The following is a 24366-nucleotide window of genomic DNA, read 5'->3' as shown; positions in this document are numbered from 1 at the left end:
AGAGGAGGAACAGACCTGGGAGACATCCAGAGGGGCGGAAGGAGGAAGAAAAGGGTAGATTTTTGATAGCTTTGTTGCAGAGAGATTTCAGATGGGAAGTCATAGAAGCTTGTTTCTCCATTAATGGGCTGTTCTGATCCGCTGGAATTGGAGGTGAGGAAATAACAAAAGGTTGGATTTTTGGAGAGCTTCATGGGAGATAAAGGGAGTTCAAAAGAGGGGCAGCAGCAAGAGCACCAGAGCTCCTTTGGGATGATTCATTCCTCCTCCAGCAGCTCCACCATGCATGGAAATTTCATGTAATATTGAGATGATAGTTCAAGTGTTAGGTGTAGGGTACATCTCGCCTTGTAGATTTTTCTATTTTATGTGATATACAAGAGGATTTACATTAGAAATACTCTATGCGCTTGAGATAGCTATTTCTTTGCGTCTGTCTTTGTTTTCTTTATCTCCCAGACTTGGTTTAATGGAAGAGATAGAGTTGGTCTAGATTGGAGCATAACTAGAGTTTACTGAGAAATGCTCATATAGCATGTAGGATGGATGAGATAGAGTTGAGAAAACCCACGCCTTAGAATTTATTTTAATCTCGATGGATATCATGCACCCATCCATGTCGTGTTTCTTTTCTTTTGCTTCTGTTCGACAGAAGAAATGTGGAGGGAGATAAAACTCATGCCATTTATACCTTAGTTTATTTTACTTTCTTTTCTTTTCATATTATGTGTTTTTAGTACTTAAGAGGGAATCGGGATGTTCTGCAGATACTATGTTTCAGAATCTTAGCTTTTTGTACAGCAAATAGGCGGATTTTATTTACAGTAGAGGAAGGATAGAGATAGAGAGAGAGATAGGAGAGGATATCACTCATCGGTTTTTTATAGACTAAATTGATTTTAGTGGGGTAAAACTTGTTTAGATATCTATTTCATAAAACTGGAAAAGAAGATCGATCCGGATTCTTATTTGTGTTTTTTTTTGTTTTTTGATTTGACAGCATGGGTAAGGATGTTGCACCGTATGACTTCGGAGAGTTGGATCAGGCCTTGTTTCTGTATCTAGATGGGCAAGATCACTCATCAGTTCAAGAACAACGACGTGAGTACATAGTTTTCCCAATTTTCTTTTCCTTTCTTCTTAATTCTGTGGCCCTCTTGGCCTTGTTGATCTAATTCTTGGACATCATATGATAAAAACACACGGGGAAGTAGGTAAGAGTGGTAGGGAGCATCATGCAGCTCTTGGGTTTCTTTCAAGAAAGCTTTTTGGGTTATGAGGCGATCATGGCCAACAAACCTTCCTGTATTTGACTGGATGTTCGCAGGAATACTTGGACATCCGGATTGTTGAAAAATGGTTGAGAAAACTGGGTTTTATCTACAAATTCCTTTAATCAAAAGGGTGCATATGGATTATTTTTTCCCCTAATTTGACCCTTTTTCTTCTCCATAGCAGTGAGTTAACCATGCATGAAGAACAAATAAGGCTGTGTTGTTCAGTCCTCATCTCATCGCATCTCTCTCCATCTTTCCGTTCGTCCCTCCCTCCCTCTCTCCGCACCTCGGTCACTCTCACAGTGCGCGCGCCCGCGCGTCCCCTCTCTCTATTTTTGGCTTTTCCCCTTTTTTAAAAAAACAATTACGAAATGATCTTTTTATCCAACTATCTATATATGTTTAATGATGACCATTTCAAAGGGAAGAGAGGGCGATGCTTCGTTTCGTGAAGGGGTTAATTATCTACTAAAAGTCTTCATTTGTGACGGAACGCATTAACTGCACCTTCAGGAAATCTAATGCTTGCACGAATTCATGTATGCAGAGACTCTCAACATTTTCCCTTCTCAGCCCATGCACGTAGTGTCAACTTCGAAGGTATGCCGGGCATCAAAACAAGCCCTTTGCCTTTAACTTCTCCTCCAAATTCCTTTGTAGGTGTTTTTCGATTCTCAAAATGGGCAGTTTGTGCTTGAACAAACATCAATACACATATAGGGTGAAGCGAGCTTGATGTCTCCAACAAGCAGTTCATCTAAGAAATCATCCGAGCAGTCAATGGAGCTACCGGACCCAAGAAGTGATCTTGCTGCTCGACCTGAACCACAACAGAATATCAAGGCAGTAGTGAAGGTAATGGCCTTAAATCACGGCTACCTTCTCCCGCTCTCTTTCAATGGTCAAGTGTCTTGGCTATATAATTATGTGGTTTGACATTTGAGACGAAACCCTTAATGGGTGATAGTTTGCAATAAATTAGTTTGACCTTTATCCTGGCTTGGGAGCAGAGGGAAAGGAATGGGAAGGGCCCAAGCTCAGAGCAAGAAGGGCCCAAAACACCAGATGCAAGGGTGAGTTGCATTTAGTTTCCACAAAAGAGAGGTATTTGTCCATATATAGCTTGAGCTCTTTCATGCCATACGTGATCGATCCATTTGCATGTTGGCAGACATTGAGAAGGCTTGCTCAGAATAGAGAGGCGGCCAGGAAAAGCAGGCTCCGGAAGAAGGTCAGTCAACTCATAAGAAAGTAACAGGAAAGAATGAAGAAAAATGAATCAACTATAGTTCTAGACACTTCCATCCAACAAAGAAAAAACAAAGAAAGAAAGTTCTAGACACACTTATCTCCTCTGCTTTCGCCTCTTACACCTCTCCAAGTTGAATTCCCGGTTTTAGTGTCCTATTTTATTTTTGCTTCTCCATTTTCATTCCGCAGGCCTATGTTCAACAACTAGAGTCCAGTAAAATCAGGCTAACTCAGCTGGAACAAGAGCTACAGAGGGCAAGAGTTCAGGTGCAATTCTGACCCCGAAAAAATATTGCACCACGTACTGGACCTTTGAATCTTCGCTATTTAGATTAGACTAATCATATGTCATGTTGATTAATTTAGGGTTTACTCATCGGCAGCGGAGGCGTCATCGGTGATCAAAGCCTCGCCGGCAGCACTAGCGGGCTCAAAACAGGCATTACCCTAGACAAAACTTACGTGTATAGATAGTTAGTAATTCTTGTGTCCACCTATATATAAGAAGAAGTAATTTACTTTTGTGATGTTAATTATAATGCATTTTAGATGCTGCGATGTTTGACATGGAGTATGGGAGGTGGCTCGAGGATCACCACCGGCTGATGTGCGAGCTGAGGGCTGCAGTGCAGGAGCATTTGCCAGAAAACGAGCTGCGGATGCTTGTGGACAAGTGTCTGGGGCACTACGACGCAGTGGTGAACCTCAAGAGCGTTATGGCCAGGTCTGATGTCTTCCATCTCATCTCTGGCATATGGATGACCCCCGCAGAGCGCTGCTTCATGTGGATTGGTGGCTTTCGCCCCTCTGAGCTCATCAAGGTACTTCCTAACCCTAACTCTAATCCGACCGCTGACAGAAGAACTTGAGCAACAAATAGGAGAATGCAGCATTTTCCTTGGCTGGTCCTACAATGTAGGACACTGATTTTGGCCTTACAAGAAAGTTTGATGGAAAAAATCGTTAAAAGAAGCCACTGTAGATCTCCAAAAACACATGCAAGTTATTGGTCCTAGCTACAAAGTGCTAATTCTCCAACATATTTGGTTTACAAAGCTTAATGCTTCGATTCTACATGGTAGAGAACATTTATCAATCGAGTACAGTAATATTGTTTACCCAAAAGAAATAGTAATACTGACAGTAATATCGTACGTGGATGTTCCGGCCAACTTGGTTAAATCCTGTGGCCACCAAACTTCTGAAATCTTCATCATTGCGGAATTATGGTGGTTGTAATTTGTCGTAGCTTTAGGGATGGAGTGCTATCAACGGTAGCGATCACAACAACTGAGTAGCTAGATTTGATATGTCTGCAAGTTCTGGGTTCATCAGGATATATTATTAGGCCACACTTTGGCATGGGAAATAGGTGACGGATGAGCTAATCAGGTGAAAGGTCCCCATTGATGGAAGGACCATTCCGCTCTTTACATTAGTCCGAAGCAGGATGATGGATTTGTTTGTGGACGACTTTGGCTTGTTCCTCTTGTCATGAAGTATTAATGTGGAGAGAGTAGGTGGTGTTATGGACGTTACATATATGATGGAGAAGGTTCTCCTATAAGGTTGCGGTATGGTCTTACATTCATATATTCTATATGATGCTTCTGGTCTCTATTTAGAAGGGTCAAAAAGAATCAAACCTAACTTAAAGCTATCATAGACAGAACCGTGAAGGCATTATTCATAATCTTTAAAAATTTTTATTCCTCTTCTTCTGTTTTCTTTTCGACCTGAGGGATCGCGATGAAAAGAAAATGTTGTGAGATCCCAGGACTTCATCCAAAAAGGAGTAGCTAGAAGGTTATTATTTGGTGATATATGCATCACTGAATATTGTTTCTTGTCAATAAATAATAGAAACTCATAATTTTCATAACTTTTGTATAGAAAAAATTAGGAAGTCTAGGTCTTTCAGTATCTTTTCATAAGTAGAGCTAGAAAAATGTAGATAAGGCATATTTTGTTGGTGGTTAGGTCATTCTATGTTATCTTCCCTTGCATGCTAAAATGTGCAAGGTTAAAGTTCATGGCAAACTTTTTTTTAAAAAATAACATTTTATTTGATGTAAAAGAGGGGAATTTTCCTCAGTTTTTTACTTTGGCAAGATGCCCATGATGGCATGACCTCGGCCTAAGTTCACGATCATATTTGAGGGAAAATTGTGCAAATCTTTGCTTTTTGAGCATGTTTATTATCGAAATAATATAATCTTCCTTGATTAATACAAAATTTCATATCTTCATGTATGTTTTTATTGTATAATGGTAACTCCCTTGAGTATTTGATGCCTTCATTATTTTCCTATGAAACTTGCTTCAAGAATGAGTTTTCCAGAGATTTTCATCTCCTTTTTCTTGTTGGTGGTTGGATGTCTGTGTTTAGATTGTTCTAAAACACATAGAGCCACTTACGGAGCAGCAGATACTAGGAGTGTGCAGCCTGCAACAATCTGTTCATGAGACGGAGGAAGCCTTGAGCCAAGGTCTTGAAGCTCTTTTTCGATCCCTTTCAGACACCGTCGTCTCTGATGCGTTGAGCTCTCCATCCAACATGGGCAACTACATAGGCCAGATGGTCGTAGCCATGAACAAGCTCTCAGCTCTTGAAGCTTTTGTTAGACAGGTAAGAAAAAAAAAAAAAACCTCTTTCACCATCAGGTATATAATTAAATTTATTTTAAAAAAAAAAAAAAACCCTCTTTCACCATCACCACCATTGCTGTCACTGGCTTGCAGTGACTAAATTATTGATCATGTGTTATATTTCATTACTTATTGTCAGATTTTAAGGGATAATTCAAGATAACTGCAGGAGATTTTATTATGGTAAGCATACTCTATTGGGTCATCCACTGTCAATAAACATAAAATCTAGAAGCTAATCATAATGCTGATGGACGGTGATTTTAGACCAATACTGAGTGTATCAGGATGCAGATATAACCCAATTGCAACAACTTTCTGTTCCATCATATTAGGACCTATATCCTATACATTTAGGGCTAGTGGTCCATCCATTATAATAAGAATTGACTTTCTTCCTGAATTTTATTAGTTAGTTTGTTAGGTCAACTACCGGTGAGGTCTCTATAATTTTGGAGTAGTTTTGAATTAATTTTGCAATGTTCACTTGTTCAATACTTATCATTATTATTATATTTGTTGCAAAAGTATATAAAGTTATTTTTAAACCTCCTATCTTCATACATGTATAAAAAGAAATACAGGCAAGTATGGAATTAGGTATAAGAAAAGAACTGAACTAGTTTTCAAAGCTATTGGTGAGGATGAGTAACATATGTCAACTTGGGTGTTGTAACGACCCTCTCCTCCTCCATGTCTGCATGTGCTCAAGTATTGGAGCATCACATGCATGTAAATCTAGTAGTCATGTGTAATTGATAGCTTATTCAAAACCTATGCTAGCTCACATTGGCCTACAGCATATTATCTTGCATATTAATTCCTAACCTATATATGCAAGCCTATTTCAACTCCCTTTCCTTATTTTTTCACCTTAAGTTATAGAATCAACCTTGGGTCCTTCACCCACCACATTTATTCACTTTAGACTGATATTATTCTCAGCAAACCTACAATTACAATTCTGTTTTATACACACAACGCTTTGTGCTGTGGCTGAATAGCCGTTTATTTCATATCTCAGAACTCAGAACTAAACGATGTTTATTTCAAAACCGCTCTTACTAATCAATAAAAATAAAAACACCCTCTCTACTTCTTTACTGAGATTCAACCTCTTTTACTATCATGTTTTGGACAAAGTGAAAGTGCACTATATATTTCCAGTGTATGAAGCCAATAATAAAATTGTCTAATATATATATATATATATATATATAAGATGGATGTTCAAAGGTTTGATTGTTTATAACTACTAAATATTAATTTTTCACAGGCAGATAATCTGAGGCAGCAGACAGTCCACAGGCTTCACCTGATTCTAAGCACCCTTCAGGCCGCCCGGTGCTTCTTGGCGATGGCCGAGCATTTCCACCGCCTCCGTGCCCTCAGCTCGCTATGGCTGACTCGGCCAAGGCAGGAGTGAGATTAGACGCTCTAGAGATATACATGTAGGAGAAATGGCCAGGTTACTCAATTAGGAAAAATGGAACCAGTAGAGAAAAAACAAAAAACTTATAGGTCAGTTCCACATTCTTACCTTTTTCTTTCAATCTGAATGGGTTTATAGAAATGTAATCTTTTGTAGAAGTGCAAGATGGCATCCGCACAGATGGATACGTTGCATTGGAGTCTGGGGCAGGGTCTCCCATCCTCTTCTTCTATTTCTTAGCTTTCCTTAATTTGTATGGGAGGAAAATGAACTTGTGCTGAAGGGATCGGGTTCTCTGAGTGGCCTTTCTGACTGTATATGGACAAGTCAAATTAAAGTTGGAGACAAAGAAGGCTAAGATCTTGGGAGGAGGAGGAGGAGGAGGACGGAGTTCTCTTTCTTTTCTTTTCTTTTTTTCTTTTTAACTTTTTCCATAATTTCCTAGGGTCAGGTATGCGGGTGCCTTTGCCTTGGAGACTTGGTAGTAGAATGACATGGGAGGGTAGCCCTCCGTGTGTCTTATAGCGCACAGCATGCTTCTGGAACATCTGGTAGTGGTGGTGGCAAAGATGGGGACTGATTTGTACTGAACTTCGGATGATGATGATATGATGTGAATGTAGCATGTCCTTTTCTTTTACTTTGTTCCCTTGGGATCTTTGAAGGTGGCGGGGGTGAATGCATGCTAGCTGTTGCTTTTTTTGATGGTAAATCTCTGGGATGTTGTTCAGGTCCATATCAAACTTCGAACTTAATGTGACCATGTCTTTGTGGTTGATCATCGTTGGACGGAAAGGCTATATGAGAGGCGCCAAGAATTAGACGACCTCAATTACGTCCTTCAGTGCTTTGAGGTTCCCTTTTTGCTTTCCACGTACCCATTTTTGCTAAAGGTGCCCTGTTGGGCGATGGCTCTTCATATTTTCTTAAGGCGTTCAAGCTTTGCGGCAAGCTATTCGCAATTTCAATTACCGACCACTGACATCCCGTTTCTAAATAGGAAGGTCACTGTTTTCCCTACTTCCGTGAAAGTCTTCGCCTCAAACCTAACCACTCTATTGGTCCATTCCGTCCAAAAACACCAAAAGCCTCTGGATATTGAGCAGTCAAGCGTTAATGTTATGGTCTCCTTCCTGGAGCTAGACGGTCCCCTGCGGTTCCATAGGTCCTGAAAATGAAGCGGTACCTGCTCCACATTAATTTCCTACAGGAGAAATGTCAGAGTTGCTTTTAAGTACTCACACCTCAGCAGCAAATGACCCACCGTTTCATTGTACGTAGTTACAGCAGAGCGGACGTGCGTCAGGACTCTTAACTTCTTTCTCCACCGAGATCTAGGCAGTGAAAATTTTGGTGTTGTCAGCAGAAGAATTTCATCTTTTTTCGGAATTTTTTTTAATATTTTTTTATTTTATATTTTCAAAACGATCAGAGCCTCCGACTTATTTCCAAAACGATCGTCCATCTCAAAATCATCGGTTCAATCGATGATTTCACGGCCATCTTGATGCTGAGATAGCGAGAGAGAAAAAAATCACCGATTGCACCGACGATTTCTCTTCTCCTCTTTTTTTTTCTTTTGTGGCGGGCAGATGAAGGGAGGGAGAGAGAGAGAGGGGGGGAGAGGATGGGGTTTGGGGGCCGGTGGGGGGTGGCACGGGCGGGAGAGATGAGGGGCGACGAGGGTTGCAGGGGGTGGGGGTGCGCGATCGGGGACGATATGGGCGGCACAGGGGGTCGAGGGGGGTGCGCGGCCGGGAGAGGACGGAGGGGGTTGCAGGGTGCACAGCCGGGGGCGGCGCGGGTGGCCGGGGGGCCAGGGGTTGAGGGGCAGAAGCGGGTTGGCCGGGGGTTTGGGAGTATGGGAAGGGAGAAACGAATGGGGAAAAAAAGGAAAAAAAATATTAATTTTAAAGATTAAAAAATAAAAATTTTAAAATATTAAAAAATTTTAATTTAAAAAAATAATTTTGACCTTTTTAATAATAATAAAATAATATTAATTTTTAAAATAAATTTTTAAATAATAAGAAAATATTAATTTTAAAAATAAAAAATAATAAGAAAATATTAATTTTAAAATAAATTTTTAAATACTAAGAAAATTTTAATTTTAAAAAATAATTTGAAATCACATGAGACGGGATAATTAGTAATTAAATATTATTATTTTATTAATTAAAAATAATATATATATGATTAATAAAAATATTAATTTTATTTAGTGATAAATATTATTATTTGATTAATAATTAATTATTATTATTTGATTAATAATTAGTTAGAGGGGCAGCGGTGGTGCCACACATAGATTCTTAAATAGTTTTTTTTCCTCGATGAAATCGTACTAGAGTAGCACTTTTAATAAGGATTAAATCAAATTAAGAAAGTAAGTCTAGTCTAGAAATCAAATTAAAAAAATTATTTAATATTTTAAAAATATTTTAAAAATCACCATCAAAATTCAATACTAACATCACTACGGTTTGCGATTTTGTGTACTAGCTTTAGTGCTCATCTTAGTTGCAGCCAAAACAGACATTCTTCTGGTAAGGGATGAGGTAATTGGATCAGAATATAAGTTTCTCCTCTTGACAGAGTCGTCAGGGCATCTCCGACTTTTTTCTAGAGTATCTGAACCAATGGCAACCATTTTTCCTTTTAATAGCTTGAGAAAAAAGAAAAGTGTAACACTTAAAAATATGATATTTTGAATGAAAATATTGTATTCACATCATGTCCATTTTAAAAATATTATATTCATAATAAGTACTTTATATTTTTATTTTTTATATTTTAAAAATACGATATAGCTCTTATAATCAAGTCACTGCCACTTTTTCCTGTATCAAAACTTACAAACAGGTACCCTATATAGTTTTTAGAAAAACTGTAATTCTTATTTTCAGAGACTTCAAAAAATTCTCAAGTTTTTTGTGTAGGTTCTTGACTTTACTGGTAAGTGAGATTTTAAATTTTATAAGAATTTAAAACCATTTGACTCCCGAAAATCTATTTAGAAGAACCTTATACGTCCTAACTTCCTGCATCAAAATCTGCAAATAGATATCCTATTCAGTCCTCAGAAAAACTACGATTTCTGTTTTCAAAGATTTCAAAAAATTCTCAAATTTTCTTTGTAGATTTTTGACTTGACTAATAAGTGAGATTTTAAATTTCATAGGAATGTGAAACCATTTGACTCCTGAACATCCATTTGAAAGAACCTTATACGTCCTTACTTCTGCACTTGAAAATAGAGCAGTATCAAACTATCAATTTAATTAATAATAAATTATTATTATTTAATTAATAATAAATTATTATAATTTGATTAATAATAATTTGACGTCATCAAGATACAGCGGCAATTATAGTTCCGAGTCAACTTTCTGATATGCACCAAGGGAGGTGGCAGTGCATGCTCGGTATGGAGCTGCAGGGGGAAAAGAAAGAAACTAAAAAAATAAAATAAAAAATAAATAAAATATATTTTTTAAAAATATTTTTAAAGATTATTTTTTAAAATTATTTTTAAAGATTATTTTTTAAAATTATTTTTAAAAAAATTATTTATTAATAAAAAATATAAACAAATAAAATATAAAAAATATTTTTTTCTAGAAAGTCGTGAAAGGCTGACTCACTACAAATATTTTAAAAATATAAATAAATAAATATTTATTATTTTTATTTAAATTTATTATTATTTAAATATTTCATTATAAAAAATATTTAAATTTATTTTTTTATTTTTTTCTCTCGTTTTCTCCCTTCCCTTCCTCCCACCCCCCCGGCCGCCCCGCCTCTTCCCCCGACCCCCCGCGCTCCCATGCCGTCCCCTGCTGCATACCCCCCACCCCCTGCAACCCTCTCCACCCTCCCCTGGCCCTCTGCACCGTCCATGCCATCCCCGAGCGTGCACCCCCACCCCCCGCAACCCCCACCGCCCTCCATCTCCCCGGCCCGTGCCACCCCCCCAACCAGCCCCGTGCCACCATCTGTCGGCCCTCAAACCCCACCCTCTCTCCCTTCGCCTGCCCTCCACAAAAAAAAAAAAAAAATAAAAAAAGAGAAAGAGAGAGAGAGAGAGAGAAATTGCCGGTTGAGCTAGCGATTTTTTCTCCCCCGACCACCTCATTGCCTAGGTGGCTGTGAAATCACCAAATCAGTGATTTTGAGATGGACGGTGATTTTAAAAATAAATTAAAAAAAATAGTTTTGAAAATATAAAATAAAAAAATATTTAAGAAAAACTTTTTTTTTTTTTTTTCTGGTGCTGGCAGCTTCCAAATAATAGTACCAAGTTGGGATGTGATCCTTCATGCATTAGAAAGAAAAAGCACGCGGAGTCCACTTCCAAATCCTTCCATCCTTATCATTGGAGAGATTGGTATACTGGTGCATAATTTTGATACAAACTAAATGCATATCAACATAGATCCTCTCTCTCTCGCGCACGCACGCACGCACGCACACAATTAGCTATACCACAATTAGAGCGTAGTCAGTCCCACATGGGTTTGTGACATACTTTCTCCTAGTTTTTATGAACCAGAAACTGCTTTAATAACATCCAAAAAGACTAACCTAAAAGGCACCTTTTGGATTTCTTGACACCGCAAAGTACGGGGATCTTTCAGCCTACAACCAATTTTTGGACTAAACGCGCTAAAAAAATCTGCTCTTGCCTCTAAACTAAGTTTGTTAACCTAATGCACCGCGTGAAACTACTAGATACATGGGATGGGAAACAGCTGCTAGAAATTTGTTAACCTAATGTCTTTCCAGTATGGCTTTTTGTACATCTTCTAGCTACCATTTGACTAATGAGTATGTTTGCCAATTCGCCATCTGACATGGATGGTTTTTATTCTTTCAAAAAAACAAAAACAAAAAACTCGCTTGCTTTGGTTGGCTTGGGATAATGCCGTAATGATAACCACATAAAATGCATCTCACTTTATGCAAAATATCATCATTAGATAAAGTTTAGAAGTGTGACAAATGGGTTTACCTAATCTACATTATCTTTTAATATTACGTTGTAGGAAGGGCCTGTTATCATGCTCGTATAAATTTAAAGTTCCACCATGAACATGCTCTGAAGGTCTTTATTAGGGAAATGCAAATGGAATTAATCATTCCTACGCGCAGCACGTTTTGCAAGATTTCAAACATTGTGCCTTTTCGATTTGGACAATCTTGCATGGTACGTAGATTGTGCTAATCAAGAAATTTTACACCGATTTTGATTCAAAACCATTATACCTTCTTTCAAATATGTAGACCTAGTCCATCCATGAGCAATAATTGGAAGTGGGTCATCTATGGTTTAGGTTACTGCATGAAGCTAAATCCACAAAATCTGCACTTGGTATAGGTCGGGCGCATGATATATAATTAAGTGTCGGCTAGCAACTAGCTAGTGTTTAAAAAAAAAAAAAAAAAGAATCGCCCACTCTACTCATCAAAGCCACCACATCCATGGTCATGGATCCAAACCATACTGTTGTGCAATAGGGCTGCAATGCAAGTCAAAAGTAGTTTATTTGATCTCCAGTGTGCTATGGTGCATGAATAACCTATGCATATCCATTCATGTGCCATTAACATGACTGCCAAAACTCATACCTGTCTCATTTCATCTGCAAATCATGGCATGCCATGGAATGAAAGATCACTCAATGGCTTGGGACCTACATACCCAATATTCTTCTCTTCTGCACCCCTCACCTCTGCAAGACTTAGACCTTGCTTGACCGGAAGACATACTTCAGAGTCCCAACAGCTATTTGATTGCTGAAAATATGGAGAGGGCCAATAGAACTGCAAGATTTTGCATGATGGGTGTTTAAAAAGTTGTGGCCTTTTTCTAATCTGGGTAGTTATCCGTATAACTAACCCTCACAAAGTCAACTCCCACAAGCCCGCGTTATGCCCTTTGATTCACATTTGTTGGAACCTATGCTTATTTAAATGGTCGGGTATCGGAGCTCAAAAAGGACAGCCTTCTTTTTTTTTTGGATAAAAGGCGGATCATTCATACAGGTTCAGTGAACTGACTTTGCCAACGAAATCTTTTGAAGGAACTTCCTTAATTATTCGAGGAGACCTTTCCAAAGCTTTCATAGAATCACAGAAGCTTCTACCTTATTTTAGTACTAATAACCCAAGTCAAGACTTGGAACGGGGTATTATTAATTTGAGGCTGATAGGGGATCACCATGTCATCCTGAGTAGCTTTGTTTAACCAAATAATTGTTTGGGGTTGCATTTCTAAGTAATTAAAAATTAGGACGGACGGTGTTTCGGGGCAATTTTCCCATTTGGTCTGCTGTAAAACTGGGTTTCTGATTCCATGCTGGTGTAAGATCAGAATTTTTTTTACGGATTAGTTTCTAAATCTTTATTCTTTGTGTATGAATTCTTCAAATTTACAGACTAATGCGTACAAGTACAATTCAACCCGTTTGCCCCATCTCTGCCTTAGTGGTTAAAATGACGACCTATGTACTTTTCCATAATCTAAGGATATAATTTCCAGATATTTTGGTCTCTTAAAAATTTCATACACGTCAGCGAATACCCGACGGATATTCAATTTATTTTTTGTTAGCTAGACCGCTAGAACCTATATAAATGCAATAACTTTGGGGATTAAAATATAAACTTAATGGATCGTGGGACCAAGGAAGAGTCAGGGATCAATTTGTAAATAACTCTTTAAACTCTCATTAAGGCTGCAAATGGGTCGGATTGAACCGTGATCCAACCCCTTAAATCCAATCTGATCTGCCTTCGAGAACCCATAAGACTGAATCAAATTTTAAAATTAGATTAGTTTCTTTTTCGGATGGGGTCTGAATTTGCTGAATTCAGATCTGACCCAATTCTATCCGATTTGTCCCATTCTATTTTATGGTTGATTTAGATCTTGTGCTCAACAATCCGATTCGGCCCAAATTAATTCAATTTGAACTCAATATTGGACTCAAAAAGTGAATGTGGGCCACAAAAACTCTTGGCACCAATGAAGCAAGAAGTGATGGAATAGTAAGAATGCAATAGTATCACTAAGAGTACAATCGAATTGAGTCAAGTTGAGTAGGTGGAAGTTCAAGCTCGATTCAACTAAAAATATTTGAGCTCGCAATTTAACTCAAGATCGATCAAATCTTAATATCCTAAACTCTAGTTCAATTTGATGAAAAAAAAATAAAGTTCGAGAACAAGTCAATTCAAATATCAATTGAACTATACTCAAATTGAATTCCAATTCGAAACCTAACCTTATTCTACTAATAATATTATATTAATATATATATATATATTATCAATAAAAATAATATAATTAAAAATATATATAAATTTAAGTAGCTTCGCAAGTTATTGAGTTAAGTATTTTGCTATTCTAATCCGACTCAAAAAATTATTCAGACTATTCGAATCCAATAACAACCAATTTAAACTCGGACCGAATTCGAATAGCTCCCATTTGCATCCCCAAGTGCCGCACCCCTTTCAGTTAGAATTTAACGGTGTGAGTGAATTTAAGGCAATTGCTCGATTGGACCAGCTGTCGGAAAGTAACGTAGAATTGTCTCTATGAAGCATGGTTTCTGACACGCAGACATGGTTGCATGGGATCTGTGACGATTTGACTTTGTTGGCGAACTAAGGATGATCTGGATCAAAGGGTGATTTGGATGGTATCAAAACTCTAAAGCTCGTTCTTTTGACGTTTGCGTTGGTGGCGGGATTAAAAGTCAACATCGACAAAAGCCAAATTTTGCATTTGGAAAGGCATGTTAAATACGCAGTTCTTTAGCTAAAAATGGGGTTGTTCTTTAGCTGATTTTACAAGTCAATTGAGCATGATTCAGATAGTCTTTCTCCGAAAGAAATATGAGTCACTCATTCAACCTGTCTGCACCTATTCTGAATTGATTCGTAGGATAAAATTATTTATTGAGTGACTATGCTATTAGGAAGTGTTATGGCTAAACTCATAGATTGGCATGTAAAGTATTGTTCGCTTTGATTTATTGACCTCACGATTTTATTTTTTTATATTCTAATCCAAAAGATGCCTCACATGAAATGTACGGTCTCTTTCCATATAAATCAAAATTTTTTTTGACTAATAATGTTCTCCTTTTTATACCACAAGATAGTTCTCCAATCAAGAGAAAATCTGTGTATGGATGGGAGGTGTCCCCCTCTTTATTTTTACGATAATCTCCCGATCAAAGAGGAGTCTGTGTATTGATGAAATGTGCGCTTTTATTTTTATGACAGCCTCAAGTCAAGAAGTCTGTGAACCGATAGAAGGGACCCCACAGTCGCAGAAGTGGTCCCCTATCTGGTGCACCACTATTACAATCAAAAGCTCATGACTCGATACGTGAGGTATTGTCTACTTCATGGGCTTCATAGTTTTATCCCTTTAAATTTTGATACAAAAAGTGCCTTACATAGGATAGATAGTCCCTTCCTATATAAGTCAAAGTCTCTCCTGGCTCATAATCAATTTTAGACCAATGATACCCTCTCTCTTACATATAGTAGAAAGAATGGTATTTTTTTTCCAAAGATTCAAGTGCAGATTTTGCATTACAATGGATGAGACCCTAGGGTTTCAGGTAATGAACCATTTGGCTTCTGCTTTAATTCTGCTTCAGAGGACACTCTCAGATGAAGGTGGAACTCTAAGGGTGCTTTTTCATCAAATGCTGCTTAAAAGTTCCTTTATAAAAGAGTAACGGTCCCCAAGTTTCATCAAATGTTAAAGTCTTCTGTATCTAAAATTGAAAGCCTTCTTTTTTGGCCCTTATCCAAAACAAACTCCTATCAGCTAACAATCTGAGAAAGAGAAACCAGAGACAACTGTGTTCTTTGTGACTTGGTAGAGGAAACTTCCAATTACCTCTTACTAGGGTTTATGCTTCTTCAATTTGGAAGCAAACTCTCCCTAGAAGATGTAGTAGAGACTTTGTCTAGAAAGGAATGATGTCTTTTCAAAGTTGAATGGAATTCGGCAATTGAGACACTAAAACTAGGCAAATCGACAGATCCTTAGTGAGAATCTGTTTCCCAGTGGATCTGAACCAAATCCGACTCGATCTAAATGAGATCCGAATTTTTCAAATTAGGACTAAATTATACATAGACCCAACCTAACCCAAATGATCTATTGGGTAAATTTTTTGTTTATGGATCCGACCCAATCTAATCCAATCTTCTGTTAGATTGGATCTGGTTCTAAAGTTAGGATCCAATCTACAAACTGGATCCGGTCACATCACTCATGATCCGGTTCAATCTTATCCGTCTTTAAACTGATTTCTCGAGCCCAGTTTGTAACTCTTACAGCCCAATATTCGGCGTCCAGTCTTAAGCCCAATGTAACAATATATTGGCCCGAACCGCAGTGGCCTCGGCCGTAATCATTGGGACGGTCCAGATAACATCTCCACAAGGGTCTCGTCACCGCCACCCCCACCCCCACCCCCACCCCAGTCCCAGGGGTTTCTTCTCGTTAGCCCTTGCCCGCTTCTCGTCGCCATGGCGCCAAGAAAACCTAGGGTTTCTAGCTGGAATCCCGATCTCATCCGTGGGATCGGGAAGTACTCGCGGTCGAAGATGTACCACAAGCGCGGGCTCTGGGCGATCAAGGCCAAGCACGGTGGCGTGTTCCCCCGCCACCAGCCCAAGGCGGCGCCACCCAGTCCTGCCGAAAAGCACCCCAAGTACTAACCCGCCGAAGATGTCAAGCACCCCATCCCCAACCACCGCAAGCACAAGCCCACCAAGCTCAGGTCCCGATCGATCCCCGATTCTTGATCGCTTCTTCTCTTCTCCGTCGTTCTGTTCTTGATTTAGGGTTTTGTGCTGTTTGTTTTGGGGGCTAGGGCGAGCATTACTCCGGGGACGGTTCTGATCCTTCTCGCCGGGAGGTTCATGGGGAAGAGGGTCGTCTTCTTGAAGCAGCTCCCTTCGGGATTACTTCTCGTCACTGGTGAGTGTCTAGTGTCTGTAGGATAATTTGACGTATTCGTTGGTAAAGGTTCAATTTTTATCGAATTGTTCAAGCATTTAACCTCAAGAAGGGAAACTGTTATGAATGGAGGGATCCTCTGTAATTTCTTATTACTGCAGTGGTCTTGGTTTCTATTACTCTATTGGTTTACCTAGTTTGCATGTTTGTGTCGGTCATGCTAAGTGAAAAAAATACATATTGTTGCCCTTCAGGATGATATCGTAAGTTGGCTTCCCATTCCTGCCTTTTCAGATCTTGCGAAAGTTGAAGATTAATTTTTCACTGGTAGATGCCAATACAAATTTGGAGATAATCAGAGAAAATAAGGGTTTAGAATTTTCTATTGCGAAAATGGGGAGAGGCATTCCCCACCCTCACTCCCACCTGCTTAAAAATGTTAAAGGAACTTTTATTTGTGTTTTTGCTCTATGAATATTTGAGGGGAAAAAAACCTGGGCTGAGGTCCATGGTGAATGAGAGTTCATGAACATGCTGTCGTCTGAATGAATAAGAACAATTTCTCTGTATTAAACAATTACGATACAATTGTTTTTGTTGTAAATGTAGCACTTCCCGTTATATTCTACATATCTAACAGTATGCATATAAGGTGGGAAACGATGAGAGAGTGGTGTAAAGTCCAAAAAAATGAAATACAGTTTTATGATTGGTTTTGAACTTGGTTATGATAGCTGAATTTTGCTGTGCGGTGGTTGCGAATCCAGAGGATGTCTTGTGGGTTCAGACAGTGCCAAGGTCTGGGAAAACTCAGTAGGTCCTGTTACAAAAATAACGTGTGATATTTTGTCCGACAAAGTTAGAAAATATCTCTTGGTATCTTCCTTGGTCTTTTTAAAAACTCTTATCAGTTATTGTGTAATTTTGTTGTCTATTACTTTTAATTAGTGGATGAGTGGGAGATAGACATGGATCACAAGACGTGGACCAGAAAAATATGTGACAATTTAGTTTTTTTTTTTATTTTTTATTTTATTTTTTTTAATGATTAGCATATGTCTCCTATGTAGTTAGAGGACTTTGTCAAGTAAGAATTTCATAAACTTTTAAACATTTACTGCTGTTTTCCCATCTTGTGCCTATCACTAATTCCTTGTCTAGAATTTTGTATTTTTGGGACAGATAAATATGATACAAAACACTTTTGACTTCCCCAAACTGACTATGACCTGGAATTTGTCAAAAACACTTAATATTCTATTAGTTTTCTCTGCTCTGGACATCATGAAGTCGGCAGAAATAAGATCTATTTATGGATTTCCTGCTGAATGCAGTAAGATACTTGTTGATAGTTTTTACCTTTTCAATATAATCAATCAGTGTTGCATGTACATTAGATGTTTGTCTAATGTATATCAGGCATTTGTATGAATGTGAGCAATGTCAAAGAAGTACTAAGAACTTTTTTTATCATGGATTAACATACCAATGAGTTCTATTTAATGTTTTAAATCTTTGCAGCTGAAAGAGAGAAGAAATATCAGAGGGTGATATTGTATTTGTTTTTAAATTATTGTAGAATTTGCTCTGTTACTTTGGTTGCCGTTTGCTATATCCTGTGAGTTTGTAAGGTCTTCTTGTGGAGGAATACAGCAGTATCATTTTTTTTCCAAAAGATATCTTCCTTCTTTCTGTATCTCTGTTGGTGGTTGTTTTTAGGTACCATTTTGTGCTGAATGGAAAGTTCACTGCTTAGTGAATATTTTTCTCAAGTTTTGTGAAATGGTTGAGGGATGCCAATGCTGACTTATTCCTGAATGCTTGCGTTGGGAAATCTTCTCAGTGTTTATGAGTGTTATGCTCTCAGCATTTACACGGATCTCCCTTTGTACGAGAAAAGATTAGCATCCACTTATTATTTGGTAGATTGAATTGTTAATAATGTTTTTAGTCAAAGGATTGCAGTGTAGCATACTTGAGCAAAAATAACATTTTTTTTGCCATGCTTTTTTTTTTTCCTTTCTTTTTTTGTTATTGCTTCTTATTATCTTTGGGCTGCTATAGGACCCTTCAAGATCAATGGAGTCCCTCTAAGACGAGTAAATCAGGCTTATGTAATTGCAACCTCTACTCAGGTTGACATATGTGGAGTCAATGCTGAGAAGTTTGATGACAAATACTTCACGGAGGAAAAAAAGAAGAAGAACAGGAAGGGAGAAAGTGAATTTTTTGAGACTGAGAAGGAGGTATATCTTCACTTACATATGCTACTGATGATCGGCTGTTATATTATATTTAGTTTCTTGCTTGTCCTCTTTTTCACTTTGTTTTGTAAAATATAAGAAACAAAGGCACTCCTACTGGAGAAGAAGGATGATCAGAAGGCTGTGGATACCCCATTGATAAAAGCCATCGAAGCAGTTCAGGACTTGAAGGCACATCTAGGTGCCAGATTTTCACTTAGGGCAGGCATGAAACCCCATGAGCTTGTTTTCTAGGAGGTTGAGAAGGCATTTGTCCTAACCTTTTCGATCAGAAATTCTCAAGTTTAGATTCAGCCTCGGTGGTGGTACTTTCAGTTTTGAATGTCAAGAAGGAAATTGGATTTTGTTTCATGTTTTTGTCGCCTCAGTAAAGTGAAATATTTTAATCAGTAAAGTCTTTGGTGGTGGAATTGGCTGTAAGTTTTGTCTGAATTGGGAAGATTGCTGTCCTACCTTTTACACCTATCATTTCTTGAAGAGATTGTGCTATTTTACTGAGACGTAGTGACCCATGTACGTTAGGTTTCAGTGCAGTTTACATTCCATGTTGAAAATGTCACGCTGCAAACTCAGCACCTGAGTTGATCAGATGATATGATCATATAAATTTTAGAACAGCATCTTAAAAATTATGTAAGATCTAAATAATTAATATATTAAAATTTAAATAATTAAATAAATATTAAATAAATCAATTGAGTCATAATTTTAAATCAAAAAATAAATTTTATTTAATATAATAATTCAAATATTCATTGATATCAGAAAATTTAAAGTAATTGAACTACTAAAGACTTCAATTCTTATTTGCTCTCATTTAAATTATCTAAACTAAGCATCCTATAAGTTTAAAAAAAAAATAAAAAAGAAATATGAACTTCTCCAACTCAATAAGAATCATTGCACATATACATGAGGTCAATAGATAAAATTAATATTTTTAAAATCAATACAATTTCGTGAAGACTCGTATGTATATAATAACTCGAATATTAACATAAACATGTATTTAATAAATATGGATCATCACATATCATTATGTGAAGTCTTCATTTATTGTTGAATTACATGTTATATATTTCATTTTTTTACATCTTCGGTTTGACAATCTTTTATCCCTTTTGGCTTCAGACTAATCTAGACCATACCTCAATCTCTTTTCAATCCATTTTTTTTTCATATAAGCCTTTCAAGGCTGTCCCAGGTATAAACTCCTGACGGACTGTCCCAAGAATGAGTTCCTGGCCGGCTGATTCACGTATAAGCCTGTGGGGACTGTCCTAGGCATAAGCTCTTAACGGGCTGTCCCAGGCATAAGCTCTTGACGGACTGTTTCATATATCGAGGCTAGTCCAAACTATATCCTTTTTACTTAATTATTGATTTCATCAAATTAATTTTGAATTACAGGACAATCAAACTAATAAGTCATATCCGTAAGACTCATACCATCAATCATAGAAATCTTTTCATAACATGCTCATATTTAAAAAGAATCATATAAGCCATATATCGGTGTCTCAAGCATAGAAAACTCATTGATCATAAATCCAATAATGCAAAATCAACATTATAAAACTAACGAACAAATAACATATATGGTGATGATCATGTACAGAATTTTTATCTCAATCAATGAGAAATCAAGCTCACAGCCTTACAGTCTGAATATCAAAATTCTACTCATTGTCCTCTTGTTTGTTGAACTGTTCTCCTATCAAATAAATCAATTTAATTAAATTAATTTTTTTAAAAAAATTATATATTGAAATTTATTAAAATCTTTACCTGTGTTTTTTTTTTTTTTTCATTGAGCCGTCAAGGATTTACAAGCCCAAGAACCTAGGCCGTTACAGAAAATCTCGTCATCTGCTGATTTGTGTTCAGCAGGTAGCTTATTAGGAGATGTGGTGAACTTATATTTTGGTCGCTGCCATCTAATTCAGCTGTAACTACAGCAAATGGTTTCTTGCAAATTTTGTATTTTTAGAGTTGTTAAAATTTGTGGTATCCAGTTTTTAGAACGAAATCTTTCCTCTTGTTGCTCATTATCTCTGTTGCGAGTCGACGGTACTTTTTGTAGATCTGCCGAAATTCTCTCTTTGGCACCAACAGTTATGATGTTGATTACCCATCTTGTTTGTTGTCAGACACGGAGCTGTAGATTTTCATCTGATTTTTATGCAGAGGAATCAGTCTTTACTTAGGAACCGCCATTATGATTCGAAATTTGCTTTCCTCCCCTCCGGATGATTAAGCTCGTAATATTATATCGCTCTACATTGTCAAATATTCTGCATCACTAGCTATCATGATTATTCATTTTTTGTGAGTTTTTTTTCCTTTTAGCAGTCGCCGTCAATGAGTTGACATTATTTATGTCTGAAACTTGATATTTTATGAAGAATACACGAAACATATTATTACAAACAAATGAATCAAATTATACATCACTCTGTCAACGGCTTGGAAAGTGTGGTTCTCATCTCTTATTTTGTAGCAACGTAAGGTTAAAAGGCAAACATCCGTCAGAATCGAAAGGAAACAATAGAATTCAGCAACAATAACAAGCAGAGAGACTTGGGCATGTTGATGCTCTCTATCAGAGCATGCTGTCAATTCGGGATGGCAATCTCCTGAAGAAATTGCTTGGAACGGACGGCTGCTTGCTCCGAAACCTGGGGTGGCGAAGTGTGTAGAGGCCGGCCGCTAGAGCCACCACCCTGAAGGGAGCCACATACAGCACCACCGCTGCACAAAGACTGAACAGGATGAAGAGGAAAGTAGCCCTTGGATCCCTCCAGCTCAACAGAGACTGCAGCCTCTCCCCCTGCGTCGCCATGTCTCCAACCACCGTCTGTATCCTCCCTGCCACACTGCGAAGCCTATCATACCTCATCTGGACCATATCCTGCGGCTTCGATGTCGGAAAGGTGTCGAACTCCTCTTCCAGCTCATCTGGGTGGACAGCCTCTGCCCATGAGAGCTTGGTATCCATATGAGGTGGGTGCCTAGGCCTGAATCTATAGTTCCATAACCCAATGACGGACATGTACAGAAATACTGTAGGCAGTATCAGCTCCGGATACCCGATCAGTATCAGCAGCAGCACATGGACGAGCACCGTCGTGATCGGGTTCTTCCAGTGCCGGACGTCGCCAAACCATTTGAACATGCCAATCGTCCCCGAGAGCAGCGACATGACCCTGAAGAAGTTGGCCTTGCTCCTCCTCATGCTCCACATGTGAGACTCCACGTCCAGCATGTACTCCACCACCTCCTTCCTCAGCGGCGGCTCTGCCCGACCGAGCCTCGCCGCCATGGTGCTCATCGCCTGGTACCTCAGGCTGTCCACCTGGTTCACGGTGAAGGGGTGCAGGTAGTGCATCTTGGGCAGCAGCGGCTGGCCGTAGAGGTAGACCATGTTTGCCCAAGACACGCAGGTGAAGCGCACCGCCAGCTGTAGCTCCCCCATCTTCTTCACCCCCGACGGCTGGAGCACGATGAGAGGATATGAATGCGTATAGACTCGGTCGGTCTCCAGTGTCGAGAGCCGGATCCTCACCTTCCCTATCCTCGTATCTTTCGCATGCCGCTCGCCGATCCCCAGGTGGCAGTTGTCGAACACCCCGATGGTGATCACCGTGCACGGGTCGAACACCTCCCAAGTGTACTGCTCGTTCCAGTTTGGACTGAATGTGCCCACGAGGGTTCTGGTCCGCACCCATTTCTGCCCGTATTTGGCGACGCAGTAGGCGTCGGTGGCTTCTCGGCCGTCCTTCAGCTTCATGGGGAGCAGTCCCTTTGCGCCGAGGATGCCGATCTCCAGAATCCCGATGGGCGGCTTCCAGAGCTGGCGGGCGGTGGGACGCTGATCGCTAATGTACATTGTCGACTCGTCCATGACATGGTAGGCCCCCTCGAGGCAAACGCGGAGGTGGATCCTGCTTGCAAACCGGAGCTCCCTCCTCGTCTCGCCTTCCAGGACCCCGAAGCCGAACTTCTCCATGTCGAACCAGCGCGACTGCACCAACGGCCGGTGATCCAGCCTCTTCTCGAACAATGTCAGCGGCAGCGAGGCTTTCCCCAGCACCGCGTCCTTTCTCGGACTCTCCCGGTCCTCCACGGTGAGGACCAGCTGCTCTTCGAACGGCTCCGCCACCACGAAGATGAGGTCCTCATTCCAGAGCGGGTTGAGGGTGGCGGGCGAGCAAATCTTCGTCTTGAGCACCTGGTTTCCGACCTGGACCTTGACGAAGGCCTCCAGCATCCGGCCCCTGACGTTCGGTTGGACATCCTGGGCTTCGATGACATTTACTCGGAGGTACCAGAGCTTGGGGGAGACGTAGACTTTGGACCGGATGTTGGTGACTCCCTCCCCGTGGACGGAGGCCGCGTCGGAGTGCCACGCCTCCGGGAAGGCCTCGTCGGCCTGCGTCCCGATCCAGACGGCGAGCATGATCTCCCCCCTCACCTTCCCTTCACCACGGCGGTCCTCCAGCCGATACCACTGGGGGGCCAGCGGGCTGTCAGGGGGCACTCTGGTGGGCACCTCGTTGAGGTCGAACACCACCCTTCCCACATAGTCATCTCTGCCCACCATCTGCTTGTCCTTGACGAACACCTCCAGCGTGGAGGACTGGATGCGCTCCTTGGAGAAGGCGAAAACCTGCTGCCACTCGGGGTTGGTTTTCCTGTCCAGGTGCCTCGTCGTGCCCCTGTAGTTGCCGAGATTCACCTCCACGTAGGGGTCGCAGCTCATGGTGATGGGGTTGGGTTGAAGGTCCTTGGCCTTCACGACCTGCACGTAGAGGTAGTACATCTGCTCCACGAGGTCGTAGGTGCTCGCAAACTTGTCGGCGCTCAGCCACCCATTGACGGTTCCTCCCAAGCGCCATCCTTCTCCAAGCAGTGGGTTCGGATCCTTGAGTGGGTAATCCTCACGGTAACTCATCGTCATTGCCTCTTGGTTGCTCTCTTTGATTTAATTTGCTGTATCTTCTCGGCAGATCGATGAGCCGACTGGAGCAGTGGTATTGTCTGGAAAAGCCACTCGATCAGTTTCAATTTCAGAAGAATTAACCTGTCTACTTGTCCTAACAGAAGCACAGAATTTTCACCTTTTAGAGGCAATTGCGGTAGTGGATAAATCTGTTATCCTGGCAGCATTCCTTTGGAAAGCATCTGGTTCAAATGCACTGGTTAATGGTTATCGAAGTTGGCTTCAAGAACAGAATTAGACCATCATCGCTATCGATGGGATGGGCATAAGTATCAGGGCACCGATCAACTGCTAGCACTACTAGGTCCATGATCCCAGGCTGCTGCCTTTTTCTTTTCGATTCGCTCTGCCACCAAAAGCTGCAACTCAAACCTCTTGCAAGAAACTGAAGCCTGATTCCGAAGCAAAGTAGTTGCTGATTGTGATACCAGAGAGCTGGGTGAAAGAAAGGAATACTGACTGAAATGGACCTTTCTTTCCCTTTGTTGAAG

The 24366-nt window shown here is 39.8% G+C and overlaps 2 protein-coding genes and 1 pseudogene across 4 annotated transcripts; 2 read left to right on the top strand and 1 right to left on the bottom strand.

The window, feature by feature from the left end:
* On the top strand, positions 1–6897 carry LOC105050491 (bZIP transcription factor TGA10). Of its 3 annotated transcripts, XR_003801643.2 has the most exons (12): positions 1–299; positions 1001–1101; positions 1825–1877; positions 1998–2132; positions 2288–2350; positions 2449–2508; positions 2718–2795; positions 2895–2967; positions 3078–3349; positions 4918–5157; positions 6454–6698; positions 6766–6897. XR_003801643.2 is itself a non-coding variant. In XM_029266219.2 (11 exons), exons 2-11 carry the CDS (start codon positions 1002–1004, stop codon positions 6601–6603), a joined length of 1224 nt encoding a protein of 407 aa, XP_029122052.1. In that variant the 5' UTR covers positions 1–153; position 1001; the 3' UTR covers positions 6604–6724. The 3 variants fall into 3 exon arrangements, 2 of the variants coding, with proteins under 2 accessions (XP_029122052.1, XP_010928841.1); XM_029266219.2 differs by lacking the exon at positions 6766–6897 and having other exon boundaries at positions 1–153; positions 6454–6724; XM_010930539.3 differs by lacking the exon at positions 6766–6897 and having other exon boundaries at positions 6454–6724.
* Positions 6898–16121: 9224 nt separating this feature from the next.
* LOC105050493 (large ribosomal subunit protein eL6-like) lies at positions 16122–19090 on the top strand (annotated as a pseudogene).
* Positions 19091–19685: 595 nt separating this feature from the next.
* On the bottom strand, positions 19686–24132 carry LOC105050495 (FT-interacting protein 1). The gene is made up of 2 exons (XM_029266220.2): positions 23994–24132; positions 19686–23913 (listed from the first exon to the last, which is right to left on the bottom strand). The coding sequence occupies exon 2, from the start codon at positions 23831–23833 to the stop codon at positions 21476–21478; it is 2358 nt and encodes a 785-aa protein (XP_029122053.2). The 5' UTR covers positions 23834–23913; positions 23994–24132; the 3' UTR covers positions 19686–21475.
* Between the last annotated feature and the right edge of the window lie 234 nt (positions 24133–24366).

Source organism: Elaeis guineensis, chromosome 8 (genome assembly GCF_000442705.2).
Source record: "Elaeis guineensis isolate ETL-2024a chromosome 8, EG11, whole genome shotgun sequence".
In the NCBI taxonomy this organism is placed as follows: Eukaryota; Viridiplantae; Streptophyta; class Magnoliopsida; order Arecales; family Arecaceae; genus Elaeis; species Elaeis guineensis.
The sequence above is the reverse complement of the archived record's forward strand: the minus strand, read 5'-3'. Positions and strand labels throughout refer to the sequence as shown.

Excerpts from the sequence above, each read along its gene's own strand:
- LOC105050491 (XM_010930539.3), top strand. The coding sequence starts at position 193 with ATGGGAGATAAAGGGAGTTCAAAAGAGGGGCAGCAGCAAGAGCACCAG. Across the intron at positions 1,878-1,997 it reads ACGTAGTGTCAACTTCGAAG|GGTGAAGCGAGCTTGATGTC; the intron begins GTATGCCGGGCA and ends ATACACATATAG. Across the intron at positions 2,968-3,077 it reads CACTAGCGGGCTCAAAACAG|ATGCTGCGATGTTTGACATG; the intron begins GCATTACCCTAG and ends AATGCATTTTAG.
- LOC105050495 (XM_029266220.2), bottom strand. The coding sequence starts at position 23,833 with ATGACGATGAGTTACCGTGAGGATTACCCACTCAAGGATCCGAACCCA.